This window comes from Muntiacus reevesi, chromosome 2, assembly GCF_963930625.1.
Source record: "Muntiacus reevesi chromosome 2, mMunRee1.1, whole genome shotgun sequence".
Taxonomy (NCBI): Eukaryota; Metazoa; Chordata; class Mammalia; order Artiodactyla; family Cervidae; genus Muntiacus; species Muntiacus reevesi.
In genome coordinates, this window is record NC_089250.1 from 175,270,697 (window position 1) to 175,285,848 (window position 15,152).

The 15,152-nt window shown below is 50.2% G+C and overlaps 1 protein-coding gene across 2 annotated transcripts in view; it reads right to left on the minus strand.

The window, feature by feature from the left end:
- Positions 1-13,880, minus strand: part of GNA12 (G protein subunit alpha 12) — a 71,553-nt gene extending 57,673 nt beyond the window's left edge. For both annotated transcript variants that reach the window (XM_065923720.1, XM_065923719.1), the window contains exon 1: positions 13,473-13,880. In XM_065923720.1, the coding sequence (XP_065779792.1) occupies positions 13,473-13,784 (312 nt within the window). In that variant the 5' untranslated portion in view covers positions 13,785-13,880. The remainder of the gene's footprint in view (positions 1-13,472) is intronic.
- Positions 13,881-15,152: the final 1,272 nt, after the last annotated feature.

Here is a 15,152-nt window from a genome sequence, read left to right on the forward strand (position 1 = left end):
ATTTTTGTTAATCAAAAAGGGACAAGTATCAGAACTTTACACAGCTCAACCTACACATGGAATAGTGTTCTTTCTCCTTCCTTGATGACTTCTGCTGAACATTTTTTACACTCATGTGTAAGGTTATTTTTAAAACACATATGTATACACAGCTATCCCACGAGGGGATGGGAGAAGGTCCTCTGACCCTGCTCTAACGTATTTTCCCAGATGGATCTTTTAGAAACGGAGATCAAGGCAATCCTCTGCTGGAAGCCCTTCAATCCTGTCTCCTGCTGCCACTGGAATCACCCGGGCCTGATCAGGGTCACTCTCCCACCTCCCCGCCCACCCTTCTCCCCACTGGGATGCGCCTTCTCGCCTGCTCAGGACTCTGGAAGTCCTCAGTTGCAGGTTACGAATCACCCCACTAGAACCTGACAGGGGCTGATGGCAGCTCTCCCCGCGGGGATGCGGAAGTCTCACTGTATTGGTCCCGGCTGACTAAATGAACTCACTCAAGGAAGGTGAACTAATCCCTGCAGAAGGAGGGTCTGTATTTCACGCTGCTCCATAGACCGTGGTGTCAAGGGGGTCCCAGGGTGTCCGTCTCCTAAACACCTGAGTCACCGAAGCATCTTCTGGGAGGCAAGTTCCCCGACGTGAGGTATGCGAGGTTAGAAACGCAGCTTCTCCTCCATCTGTCAAATTCTAACTCCTCACATAAACCAGGGATCCCAGCGAGCGTCTACCAGGAAACAGAAAGTGATGGTGTCCTCCTGGTTCAGTGACATTTCTTCCTAAAGTGACGATCACTTTGCTATTTCCTCTTGGCAGAAAAAGACCCACACGGACGCACGGACAAGGGAGCTTCGGCCCAGTGGGTGACCCCGGACAAGCGCACACTCGGTAAGCCTCTCCTCTTCCGCTCCCAAGTCCAGAATCAGCATGGAGATCAAAACAGGAGTCAGATAGATAGGTGGAGATCAAAAACACCGGCTCTGTTACTAATAAAAGCCAGATGGGAGAGTCTGGCTTGCGATTTGCAGCCAAGTAGGTTCTGCTCCCTGGCACAGCTGGACAAACACAGGCGGGGCCACGCCCGCAGCCCAGGGCCCAGCCCGCCGGGGCAGCAGGCTCGAGCCCCACGTCTCTCCTCCTCGGAGGCGGGGTGGGGGGTGGTGGGAGGATGACTCCGGCAGGAAAATGAAAGTCCCTCCCATCGGAGAAGCAGCCCAGCGAGGCTACTGAGGGTTCAGTGAGGTCACAGCGACAGCGCCGCAAACAGAGAACAGAAGCTCCCCACACGGAGAAGCCTCCGGGCGGAGACGGCATCCGGCACACAAACACACGCTGAGGATTTGTGACGTGGCTGCCCTAGCTGATCACTCTTAATGAGACGTTGGCTTTAACGAGTGTGTCCCGGGAGTGCCGGCCTGTTTGTTTAACAACACAGCCCCATCACTTTACAGCTGCATCAGATACGTAGTGATAAGCAGGTGGACAGCCAGCCTGCCACTGCACTGTTCTCACTGGCTCACCTTGAGTCTCCCCAGCCCCCCACCCCGGGTCCCACGTCACTGCACACTTCTAACACAGCTTTCAAACTCCATTGGTCTAATCAAGTCATCAGACTCCTGGGGAAAACATTTCCTTTCCCCAGCTTAAAATTATGGAACTTCATTTCCTTGAAGAAAAAACAACAGCAACACATTAAGTGGCCACAAAAAGTATAAATAGTTCTGGGGTCATTGCGTGGGTGCCGACAGCCGTAGATGGACAACTGAGTGTCAGTGGAAAACACAGATTAAAAATCCCGCTGATCGGCATTATCAAAATCCCAAAAAGGAAGCCCCGAGGCAGCTGTCCTTTGTCACCTGTGACAGAAGTCAGCAGTAAGGTGAGACTTTAAATAATCACTCCGTTTCCTTTCTTGGTAAATGTCAAGTCTTTTGCTTGTAAAACTGTACAGAGAGGCACAAAAATTTACCTTGGAAATGAGCGCGATCGGACGGCAGGCGTGCGTGGGTGGCCGGGGCGGGGTAGGGGCTCGCTGCAGCGTCTCTGTGGTCTAAGTCACCCGCGTGGCGTCAGGATGCTTCCCACCACACTCGTGCAGACGAATCTCATCACACGATCTGCGGCTGGTCCCAGTGGCCTCCTCCACACGGCCTGGGGCTCCAGGTCCTTCCCGTGACTTGAGAAGCGATGTCCCCTCTCCTGACCTGCCCTCCCCTGGGCTTCCCATCTCCTCAGATGCCAACCAGGTAGACAAACATCATGAAAAGAGGACTCGCCGTCAGGCACGCAGCATGGCGCAAAGGGCTTGGCCTGGAGTGACGGGTGCGGGCTTCCCGTGGTCCACACCTCTGACCTCACCTACCCGGACCCAGCAGGAACCTCCACTGGCAGCCCCTGACAGCACTCTAGGGCTCGGCAGAATCTGCACCACGCACCATCACCACGACACTCCGGTAATGACAGCATTAGCACAAATTCTCAAGTCTGCGTGGTTCTGTGACTTAGAGCTTCCGCTCAGGGTTACCCAGTCATTTGACCACCTATGGCCTGGTGCGCTGATGACTCCTCGAGGCTGGTGTTCACTGCTGAGTCTAACGGGGCCACTGGACAGAGCTGGGGCCGTGTCGCTCAGACTGGACAGTAAAGCAGATGCCCGGGGGTGGAGAAAGGGGCTGTCTGCTCCACCCGCACTCCCCGAACAGAGCAGGGCCGGGAACACTCCCTGCCCTTGGCGCCGGGGGCGGGGCTGCTCCCTGCTCCCTTCGGTCCGGTCCGCCTGCGAGCACTCTCAGGGCCGACAAGTGTTCCTTCACGGCCCTCTGACGCCGCACCTCTGGAGCACGCGTTCCAATGCTTCTGTTCACCATGCCAACACAGAAACAACGGCTTCTCTACCTGATACACTGAGGCAGGATGCAAGTTGTCTTCCATTCCACAGACCAGGGTGGCTGGACCTACCGAACACGTGTCCCCATGTGAGAAAGAAATCTTAGTGCAGAAAAGACAGACTCAGAAAGACGCATCTCTCGCACGCAGCACCTGCTCTTCGCGTCCCGCTCCTCTAAGAGGAAGCATTGACACTAGGCGGTGGTTGGTCCAGCACTCTCTGTGATCCGATTCTTCGCGACCCCGAGGACTGCAGCACGCCAGGCTTCCTTGTCCTTCACTCTCTCCGGGAGTTTGCTCAGATTCACGTCCACTGAGTCGGTAATGCCATCCATCTCATCCTCTGCGTCCCCCTTCTCCAGCACACTTGACAAGATGCGAAGAGAGCTGGGTTGCTTTTGTTTAACTGCAAACTATAGTAGTTACAACATGAACTCAACCATCCTGTCTTTAAGGGATGGCACTTCCCTTCAGGTAACGAGAGTGAAGCGTCACGTCCATTACACAACATTAGCCTCTTTGAAGATCACCCTATAATTAGATCTCGAGGTAAGGCTTCAGTTTAGATCTTTGGTTCCATATAAAACCGATAAGATCCACGTCCCTGCTCTCAACTACAACAACAAAAAATCATGACGAGCTGCCGACAGAACGTGATCTGGTACAAGTATGGCTGACTCCCAAACCGCACATATCCGATGGCTGAAGCTCAGACACTGCATCCTGAAAACAGGCGGGAAAAGCCACTGTCCATGTGCTCTGAAGCCTCCGACAATGCCAGGGGCATCTCTGGATTTCCTTTTAACCCATGGAGAAAGATGTTGCTATTTTTGTTTTTCTGACATTGCTAAAGGACCAACCATGTGTGTCCACACGCAGAAGTAAACTTCCTTACTTAAGTGCAGTTTGCCAACAAAGCAATAAAACCCAAGTGTTCCTCCAGACCCCAGAAGCACATCTGTGCTCCTGCTCTCACACAGACCCGCTGCAGCTTCAAGCCCGAGTGGTGCTTCTAAAGCCGAGAGGCAGAGACTGCAGGCCCAGAGTTTCGAAGAGCTTAAAAATACAGGAGAGCAGTGGAGGCTTCTTCAGAGTCCCATCGGCCTGAACAGAAAGGTAAAGATGACACAGCAGACCCTTCTAATAATAGAAATAAGGAGAAGAGATTTACAAAGCTTAATGTAACCTTGATATGCATTCTACAGCAGAAGTTCTTAACCTGCAGTCCACAGAGCAAACGCCGACCCAGGACTGGGACCTGCCGCGTGCAGAGGGCTCCCTGAAACTGTATGCACACAGAGGAGTTCTCCAGCAAGAAGGCTTAGCGCCCAGCTACTGCGTGACCCCAGGTCTCCAGCGAGCTGGCCTTGTGACTGTCCTTGGCACCAGCAGGTTCTGACTCGCTGCCACACGCGTGCTTTACCAGCTCGCCTTTCCAGAGCCCCGTTTTGACCCACGGACACACGGAGCGCTCACGGACAGCCTCGGCGGTGAGCTCTCCCCGAGGGAAACCCGCAGGGCTCTCAGGGGCCGCTCACATCACGCCTCCGTGGCAGGCTTTCCCGACACCGCAGCCAGAGTTCACCTGCCCTGTTCACCACGGGGCCACCTCCCACCTGTGCCTCGGACTCCACGCCAGTCACGAGAGCACCGCCTCCCCGGCTCTCCAGAGGGCCTGCAGGGTGGGGGCTGTGCAGAGCACATCACTGGACGTTCCCTTCCCACCAGCGTGGGGCACACACCCTCGACACAGCCCAAACCACTGGCTGAACCGGATTCTCCTGTATCAGTGCCAACAAAGACCACAGGTTCTAATAACCCCATTCTTCAGAAGGTTTTAAAACTATCAATACATAAATATACAAGAAAGGTCCACTCTGAGCAGGTCAATGATATGCCCATGTCATTCTGTGTGTGATTCCCAGGCCACGGAACAAAGGGTCTTCACACAGCTAACACACTGTATTCACCTCTAACTGCATGTGAAAGCTGGCAGTTAAAAACGGCTCCTGAAGTCACAGATGCGGGAGTGGAAAGCACAGTGACATAAAGCCATGCTGGTCTGGGGCGTGCACACACTCACGGAGGCACGCGCCAGCACCAGAGGCGTGCCTGCACAGTTTCTGAAACACTAACGACATGAACTTTTAGGACAGCCCACTTGGGAAGTGACAGATTGGCATCTTAAAGATTATAAAAATAACAAGAAAGATTAGGAAGTCTTACGTGTAGTATTTACAGAAGTCAAAGCAACTAGTAGGTTCAGATCATCCACTGCCCCGTAGCATGGGAACAGGGACTCATTACCTGCAAGAAACACTCTAGACGTGACACAAGAAATCAAACACAGGAAAGAGGGTGGGAAGGAGGCGGCAGGCTGCCTGGGGCCCCAGACTTGAGGAGGGACGTGGCAGGGAGCCCCAGGTGTCCCTACTGTCCCCACCCAGCTGCAGGCGCCTCCAAGCTGGAAAAGCCAAGAGGCAGATGGGAAGAGCTCTATGGGCAGCCATGTGACCGGCCAGAGGGCCAGGAAGAGGGTGGTCTTACAGCAGAAGACACCCACTTGACTCCAGGCAGAAACCAACAGAAAAACTGCATACATCCTCCTCGGGGGTTTCAGTGAGGTTGAGAGGGAAGTGACCTTCCACATCCCCTTCCAGTTCCTGGGAACCAAGCGAACATTCCAGGCAGCCACCAGGAAGAGTGGCTGGTGGGGCCAAGGCGGGACCTCACCCCCCGGCCCTGCCGAGATACCCAGGAGGTGCTCTGATCCCCGCCCGCTCAGGGCAGTGCTGGTGGGGAGCTAAGCTTCCACCCCAACCAGTCCCCGTGGGGAGCTGGGCCGATGGCCATTACTGACCCCCGCTTCCCTGGTGTCAGCCAGGTCTAGGGAGAGGCGAGGTCAGAACCCCACTCCACAGGGCAGAAAGGCCTCAGGGACCTGGTGGTCAGGAATGAGGGCTAACACACCTATCCCCCAGTCCCAGAGGGAAGGGGAGAAACAGCAAGACTGCAAAAGTATGTGAAGAAATAATGATGATAAACAACCCAATTTTGGCAAAAGACATAAATACACAGATTCAAGCAGCTGGAAGCATCAGTTGCTCCAACTGATCATGTCCAACTCTTCATCATCCCATGGAATGTAGTCCACCAGGCTCCTGTGTTCATGGGATTCTCCAGACAAGAATACTGGAGTGGGTTGCCATTTCCTTCAGGGGATCTTCCCGGCCCAGTGATCGAACCCGGGTCTCCTGCATTGCAGGAAGATTCTTTACCCACTGAGCCACAAGGGAAGCCCTAAGAAGCTGAGCATACCCTAAATACAATAAGCTGAAAGAAATCTATGTCCAGACAAATCATAGTTAAACTTCTGGAAACCAGAGACAAAGAAAAATTATTAAAATGGTCTGGAGAGTCGTGAGGCGTGTACCGACAGGGGAACAGCAACCTGAAAGACTTGACTTCTCGTCTGAAACCATGGAAGCCAGAAAAATGTCGCAAATTTTTCAAGTACTAAGAGAAAATAAGTGTCAGCTGTGAATCCAATTGCTGGCAAAGACATTCTTCAAGATTAAAGGTGAAATAGAGACATTCTTGGACAAAGAAAGCTGAGAGATTTTGTTGCAGGCCTGCAACTGTTGCAAATGTTGCAAGCTGCATTAGCTTACAGAATGGCTAAAGGAAATTTCTCCAAACAGAAAGGAGAGGGTAATAGGAGAAGGCTTAGGAGACTTCAGCAAGGCAAGAACACACAACAGGTAAAAACAAGTGTAAATATTACAAACTCTACTTCTCGCGAGTTTCTTCAATCATACCTGATGAAGTAAAACCATCTGATGAGGTGCCCAAAGTACAAGAAACGCTTAAGAAGACAGATATCCTACAAGGGGGAGGGCAGAGGGATCTAAACGGGAATGAAGTTCCCACACTTCACTTACGGCTGTAGAGCAGAGTCCAGTAAACTAGGGTAAGCTACATGTGCATATTGTAAGCTTAGAGCAACCACCAAGAAAGCGATAGCAATACAAAACTGATACACTCAAAAATCAACTAAGATGGAATCCTAACACATATTTAAATAACTCACAGGAGGGCAAGAAACGGCAGAAACAAAACCCAAAATATAAAAGGTTAGGTTTAAAGGACGGAAGGGCTTCCCAGGTGGTGCTAGTGGTAAAGAACCCACCTGCCAATGCAGGAGGTGCAAGAGACGCGGGTTCGATCCCTGGGTCGGGAAGATCCCCTGGAGCAGGAGACGGCAACCCACTCCAGTATTCTTGCCTGGAGAATCCCATGGACAAAGAAGCCTGGCGGGCTACAGTCCATGGGGGTCACAAAGAGTCAGTCATGATCAAGCAACACAAGCAAAAGGTTGGAAAACACAGACCATGAAAGCATTCATTAAGGAGAGTGGCTACATTAAAACAGCTGTTGAAGCAGACTGCAGAGCAAAGAAAATTACTGGAGACCAAGAGGGACCTTACACAATAAGAAGCCCAGTCCATCAGGGGGACACAGTAATCATAAATGTCTATACACCACACAAGAGTCTCAAGACACAGGACGCAAAGACCAACAGAACTAAAAGAGAAACAGACAACAACAGCTCGCGACTTGAACACCTGACACTCTGCAAGGACAGAACCACTAAAAAGAAACATCAGCAATGATGCAGAGCTCAACAGCGCATCAGCCAACCGAGCCATCAATACGCGCAGAAAACTCCACACTGCAGCGCACGCTGCGCTCCCAGGGACCCATGCTCCGTTCACCAACATGCGCCGGCAGAACGTACGCCAGGACAGACCACGTTCTGGGTCATAAAATGCACCTCGACAAACTTACAAGAGCCGAAACCATCCAAGGTACGTTCTCTGACCATCACGGAGTCACAGAGATCAGGACAGAAAGCTGACAGGAAAATCTCCAAACTCTTGGAAACTAGCACACTTCTAAACAACTTGTGGGCCAAAGAAGCTACCCCCAAAAGAGGAAAAATACACATGAAACTGAATAAAAATTAAAAAACCACATATCAGACTATGTGGATACAGCTAACAGTGCTGAGGGAGACATGTATAGCACTTAAAATGTTTACTTTAGCAGAGAGGAGCAGTCTCAAACAATCTAAATCTGTACAAGAAAATTTTAAAAAAGAGCGAAATAAAATCAAAGGAAGTAGAAGAAAAAAACACTAAAAAGCAGAAATAAATGAGGTTGGAAACAAGAAAAATCAATGGCAAAAAGCTGGTTCTTTGGAGGAAAAATGAATTGGTAATAGTGATAAGCCTCTAGAAAGAAGACTGACAAAAATAAAGGGAAGACACAAATCACCAATATCAGGAAAGAAATGGAAGCTATGACTACCCTCACCTCTTTTGAAGTTCTAGCCACTGCAGTAAGGCAAGAAAAAGAAATAAAGGCATACCGATAGGGAAATAAGAAATAAGTACCCCTATTTGCAGATAACTTGCAGATCTACATGGAAAATTCCAAATAATCTATAGAAAAGCTCTTAGAATCACTAAGTGTATTTAACAAGTCATGAGACACACAATTGAGACGCAAAATCAATCCTACTCTATATACTAACAGTGAGCATGTGGAAATTGAAAAGCACAGTATCACTAACAACAGCTCTAAAGAAAATGAAATACTTAAGTACAAAGGTTAACAAAACATGTATAGGACATGTCTGTCGATAAGTGCAAAACACTGATGAACAAAAATCAAAGACAACCTAAATAAATGAGGACATAACATGTTCATTAATTGAAAGACTCAATACAGGAGACATGTCAATTCTCCCTGAACTGATGCATGGTTTAATGCAAATGCGATCAAAATCACAGCAAGGTTTTGTTGTTGTTGTTTTTTTAATAGACATAGGAAAGCTTACTCTAGAATTATAGGAAAGGCACACATCCTAGAGCAGCTCAAACAATCTTGAAAAAAATGAGGTGGGAAAAATTGTTTTGATATTCAGTCTTCTATACGCTACTGCCATCAGCATGGGGTGATGCTGGGAGAAGAGGCACTACACAGATTAATGGGATAGAATGGAAAACCCAGAAACAGACCCACATAAAACGCCCACGTGATTTTTTCACAGGGGAGCAAGAGCAACTCAGTGGAGGAGGGACAGACAGTCTTTTCAACAGACAATCCCAGAACAACTGGACATCCACAGAGAAAAGAACAAAGAGCAAAAAAACCTCAATCTAAACCTCAATCTTATACCAAAATTAACTCGAAATGGATCAGGGACTTAAAAGTAAAATGTACAATTACAAAATTTAAAAAAAAAAGAAAAAGAAAATCTTTGGGACCCAGGGTTAGGTAAAGAGTTCTTAGACTTGACACCACAATCATGATCCATAAATGTGAAAAACTGATAAGCTGGACCTCATGAAAATTAAAAGCTTTTACTCTGTGAAAAGTGAAAGTGTTAGTCACTCAATCATGTCCGACTTTTTGGCGACCCCATGGACTGCAGCCCACCAGGCTCCTTTGTCCATGGAACTCTCCAGACAAGACTACCGGAGTGGGTTGCCATTTCCTCCTCCAGGGGATCTTCCCAACCCAGGGACTGAACCCAGGTCTCCTGCACTGCAGACAGACTCTTTACTGACTGAGCCACCAGGGGATCCCTTTTACTCTGTGAAGAAAGAAAAGAAAAGAAAGTGAAGTAGCTCAGTCGTGTCCGACTCTTTGAGACCCCGTGGACTGTAGCCTAACAGGCTCCTCTGTCCATGGGATTCTCCGGGCAAGACTACTGGAGTGGGTTACCATTTCCTTCTCCAGGTGATCTTCCCAACCCAGGGATCGAACCCGGGTCTCCCGCATTGGAGGCAGACGCTTTAACCTCTGAGTCACCAGGGAAGCCCCAGACCTTGTTAAAAAGGATGAAAGGACAAGCTATGGGCTGGGAAAAACTTTTTACAAATCACATATTTCACAAAGGAGTAGTATCCAGAATACAAAAAGAACTCTCAAAACTCAACCATAAAGAAACAAGTAACCTAATTACAAAACGGTGGCTCAGCAGTAAAGAATCTGCCTACCAATGCAAGAAATGCAGGTTCCATCTCTGGGTTGGAAAGACCCCCGGAGGAGGAAATGGCAACCCATTTCAGTATTCCTGCCTGGGAAATCCCATGGACAGAGGAGCCTAGCGGGCTACAGTCCATCCGGTCACAAAAGAGTCAGACACAACGGAGCGAGTAAACACCAATGACAAAAATGCACGAAGAGACATTTCACCAGAGAGAATATACAGAGGCAAATGAGCACACGAAAGGTGTTCAACACCGTCAGCCATCAGGGAAACGCAAATTAAAACGACAGCTATACAGCCCTCACACACCTATTACAACGGCGGAAACAAGAAGTAACCACAACACCAAACGCTGGCAAGGGTGCAGAAGAACTGGCTCAGTCTCTCACACACTGCTGGTGGGGACGCAAAACAACCCGGCCAGTTCAGAAACGGTTTGGCAGTTTCTTATAAAACTAAACATGCAACTACCACACAGCTGAGCAACTGCACTCTCGGGCATTTATCCCAGATACATGAAAATTTATGCTTACAAAAAACATGTATACGAATGTCCACAGAATATTTATTCATAATAGGCAGAAACTGGAAACAACCCAAATGTCCTCCAAAGGGCAGATTGTCAAATGGTGAAGGGTGGTAAATCCTCACCATGAATGTGGGCACGCTCACTCGTGTCTGACTCTTTGCAACCCCCGTGGACTGTAGCCCGCCAGGCCCCTCTGGCCATGGGATCTCCCAGGCAAGAATACTGGAGTGGATTGTCATTTCCTTCTCCAGGCGATCTTTCTGACCCAGGGGTCGAACCGGTATCTCCTGTGTCTCCTGCACTGCAGGCGGGTTCTTCATCCACAGCAATCAAAAGGCAGAGATGATAACTTGTGGACACACACGAACTCTAGGGAACTATGCTGAGTGATGAAAGACAATTCCAAAAGGTCACGTCTTGCAAGGTTCCATTTATATCCTATTCTTGAAATAATGAAATCACAGAATTGGAGAAAAGATCAGTTGTTGCCAGGTCAGGGAGAAGGTGAAGGGTGGCAGTGGCTGGAACAGACAACATGAGGAAGACTTACTGTGATGGGAAAGTTCTGCATCTTCCCTTTCTCAACATCGGTTTCTCGGCTGTGCTATTATTGTACTGGTTCTACAAAACCTCACCATTTGGGGGAGCTGGTTAAAGGGTTATGCAGGAGCTCTCTATTATTGACGGGATGCTGCAATTATCTCAGTATTAAAAGTTTAATTTTAAAAAGACAGGGTTCAGTTCCCAGCTCTGCCACCTGTTAATTAGGTACCCAAATTCATGTAGATTTCAAACTCTGTTTTCAGTTTCCCCACTGGCTAAATGGACAATGCAATTTGAAGCATTATGAAAATTAAAAGCCATATATGAGAAAGCTCAGCACATGGCTAGTGCCTTAAAAATAGCCTGCTAACATGAACTCTATTTGTAGACACAAATATTATTCTGAAGAGTTATCGTTCAAATATCTGCTACTAGAGCCTCTACAAAGCAATTTATTTAAAAAGTCCCTTCGCAATGTGATCTGTCCAAATAAAAATGGGGGGGGGTAGTGGTAATTACTGGTTTTAGAGTGAAAGATGAATTGCTAACTACTTACTGAAATGGTCAAAACAGATGAAGTAAGTTTAATGTGGAACTACAATTAGAAAAAAAACTTGACAAGGAAAACAGGATACTGCTTAACAAATCTTGTTTCTTGTTGATAAGGAAGTCAGTAAAAGTTAGTGTTTATATGTAGTGGGAAAAGCTAAAGCTGAGTTTTCTAGAAGACACTTAACACACTGATTCAGATTTTAAGATTCTATGTTTCTAAGCAGTTTCTCTGCCTCCCGAGAGAAACCGGGAGTCGATCAGCCAAATCTTATAACCTACTTGGTTCAGAGGACTGAGGAACCACAGAAGTAAAATCGAGCTCTGTGACAAAGACAATCAAGTGCACTTTACCCCAGAAGATGAGGAGAATTTTAAACACAGTTAATCCCCTGAATCATACTGGGCACCTAGCCTTTAAAGTTTATGAAGTATTGGGCCAGAGCTCTGACTCACAGAGAGGCTTTTGAAAGAGGTGAAAAGGAGAGGCATGTTTTATCATTCAAATGACTCTCTTCCCGGCAGGACCCTAAAAGAGCTATTTCTATCCACAAGAGACATTTTACTAACAAATCTATCACGTGGGAACACTGGTGAGAGATCACTGATGCGGGCCTGGAGGCGTGGAGCCCCGGGTTCCAGGGCTCGGTGTGGAGTCACTCATCCCCAAGGCCCAGAGCGTCCTCGTGGATGAAGTGAAAGATATGTGCCAATGGGTTGGTTCTACAGTTCTCTGCTAAATTTAGAGCCCGGCGGCGACTCCAGGGAGGATTCTGGGACAAGTTTCTCTCTACCTCTGTTTTGAGACAGCTTTCCTCATACCTGTGATTTGGTTTTCCCAAAATGGGCTGGGGAACCGGTAGGCCGAGGGGCAAAAAGAGGGTAGAGTAAGAAACTATGAGGGAGAAAAATAAAAGGGAAATGACCCTATTCTAGGCACAGAAGAGACTACTTTCCCCTTGTCATCAGTTTTCTCCAGAACTCCTTCGGGGCCTTGAGTACAGGTTCACACAGAACACAAACTAGAAGGGGAAACTTGGTCAACTGTATACTCCCCCCTTCCCCCACAAACGGATAGCAATCGATAAAAATGCAGCAAGGGACAGAAGCACCAGGAGATGAAACACCACCTGTGAGATGTCTTAATAAGTGTAAGGCAAGGATTTAACTTACATCCTCATACAAACACAACAGTTCTGTGGTAATGTAGGATATCTGCATACAGGCTGGATATCTGACCATATTAACGAGTTTTTACTTTTTAGTTTGATAAAACACTATTAAAAAAAAAAAAACCAAACACAACCACTGGATGCTCGTCTGAGCTCTGTCAACAAACCTTTCTAATGAACCTATACAAGGTCTGGGATTTGCTTCAAAATCAACGGGGTGGGGTGGGGGTGGGGCAACAGGTGAAACCAGGAGGGGCCCTGACCCATCGACATTGCTCAAGCTCTGAGGAGGGGGCCTGGGGACCCACTGTTCCTCCTATTTTTCTCTACGCTGTACACATGTTGGAAATTTTCCTAATAAACAGTCTAAAAGGAGAGACTTGCGGCGGTTTCCTGCCCCGTCTACACCGCTCTTCTGAACCGAACTGGGAAGGCGGGGCAAGAATGGCACCCCGAGCCCAGGAAAGGCCTTCCCCGCTTCTGAAGCCCTCGCCCTTCCGACGCCCCACAAGGAGTCCGGCTTTCCCCTTTCAAGAGCCCCCGAACCCCCCACCCCAGGAGAGCAGAGGCGAAGGCCCCCGGGCCGTCGGGGAGACGCGGCGCGCATCCCCGGCCGGCGCCCCAGAAGCTGGGGGCCGCGGGCGGACGGGCTGGGGTCCCCGCCCGGGCGCCGAGGCCCGGGGGCCGCGCCGGCGCGCACCTGGGCGCAGGTGTGCGGGCGGGGAGCGCGCACCTTGAGGATGTTGTCGAAGATGGTGTCGCGGAACTCGAGGAGCGCCTTCTGGTCGAACTCGCGGCCATGGATGATGCGCATCTGCTTGAGGAAGGTGGACTTGCCGCTCTCGCCCGCGCCCAGCAGCAGGATCTTGACGAGGCGCCGCACGGCGCGCCGCTCGCGGGCCAGCCCCGCGTCGATGTCCCGGCTGCGCCGCCGCGCCTCGCGCTCCGCGTCGCGGGCCCCGCCGCCGCCCGCCCTGCGCTCGCGGGCCCCACCGGCCTCGGCCGGCAGCAGGCAGCGGCTGAGGGTCCGCACCACGCCGGACATGGCCGCTCAGGCCATGGACCCCGCGGCGGGCGAGGCGGCAGCCGGCCGCTCCCTCAGGCCGCGTCCGCCGCCGCCGCCGCCCCGAGGCCCGCTCTCGCCCGCCGCTCGGCCCGGCGGGGGGGCGGGACGACGCGGCCCGAGGCCCGGGGATTGGACCGGCTGCCGTCCGTCCGGACGGGTGCGCCTCCCGATTGGACTGCGGCGCGCCGAGAGGCGGGCATCTCCCGGCCCTGGGGGCGGGGCCGGCGCCCAAAGAGGCGGGACCTTTGGGGTGGGGGCGCTTCTCATTGGGCTCCCGGGACCGAGGTTCTTTCTTTCAGAATGAAAGGGAGGCGGGGTCGCCGGGGGGGCGGAGCGTCGGCCCGATATGGCCAATTAGAACTGCTCTGGGGCCACGTCAATCACAAAGAATGGGCTTAGGATTGGCGATGTCGCGAAATGGGGCGGGACCAGAAGTGCCAGGTGTACAGAGGGAGTGTGTCTTGGGTTCCCAGACTGGGTCAACCTGTGAGACCCAGACGCTCGCGAAGCGGACTCGGCGTTGCCCGAAAGCTGGGGAATGTCGATAAGAGGTCCAGCTGCTCGTCTTAGGTTTAGAGAGAAGGTTATGCATTCCAGAAACACTGGGGCCGGGGGGGCGGGGAGGAGGATGGGCCAAACTTTGCAAACAGATGGCATCTTTTAAAGAGTGTCGTGGGCCTCGGGGCGGCTTTTTCCACAACTGGCTGATAATCAAAATCACCAGGAACGCCCCCACCCACCCCAAAAAAGCCATGTAGTACAGTGATGGGGCCTGGAATTGCTGGGTCTGAGATGGAATCTCCTGTCGACCCATTACTAGTTACATAACATTTTAGGCAGCTCCCCCCCCCCCCGCCCCGCCCTCCATTTTTAGCTTTAATTTCTTCCTCTAAAAAATAGGGTCCTTAAATAGCAACTATCTCGGGTGATTGTGAAGATGTAAGCTGAGAACTTGAACTTGTAAAGCACTTAGCACCGTGGCTGGACCCAAGCAAGTTCTTGCTAAGTGTTAGCTGATCTTATTACTAATTCTTACCTGTCCCAGAGCTATTGTGAGTCAAACCTCCAGGAAGGAGCTCAGGTATTTCTTGATCTCCAGGTGATTGGTGGGCTTTGGGAGCCATGATCTGTTAAAAAATAAATGAAGGCATATTAAAAAAATTTTTTGAGAGGATTTGAGCAAAAGTCGATTCTAACAAGGCCGTGTCAACCCAGTGGGGGGCACTCTGCATAAGGGAGCCAGGGGAAACATAGAAACTGGGAAGCAAAGAAATTGTTTGATTGGCTACAGCTTAAAGTCTAGTTAGCTGTTCGTAATTGGTTGTCTTTAGCTTATGGTACCCAGTT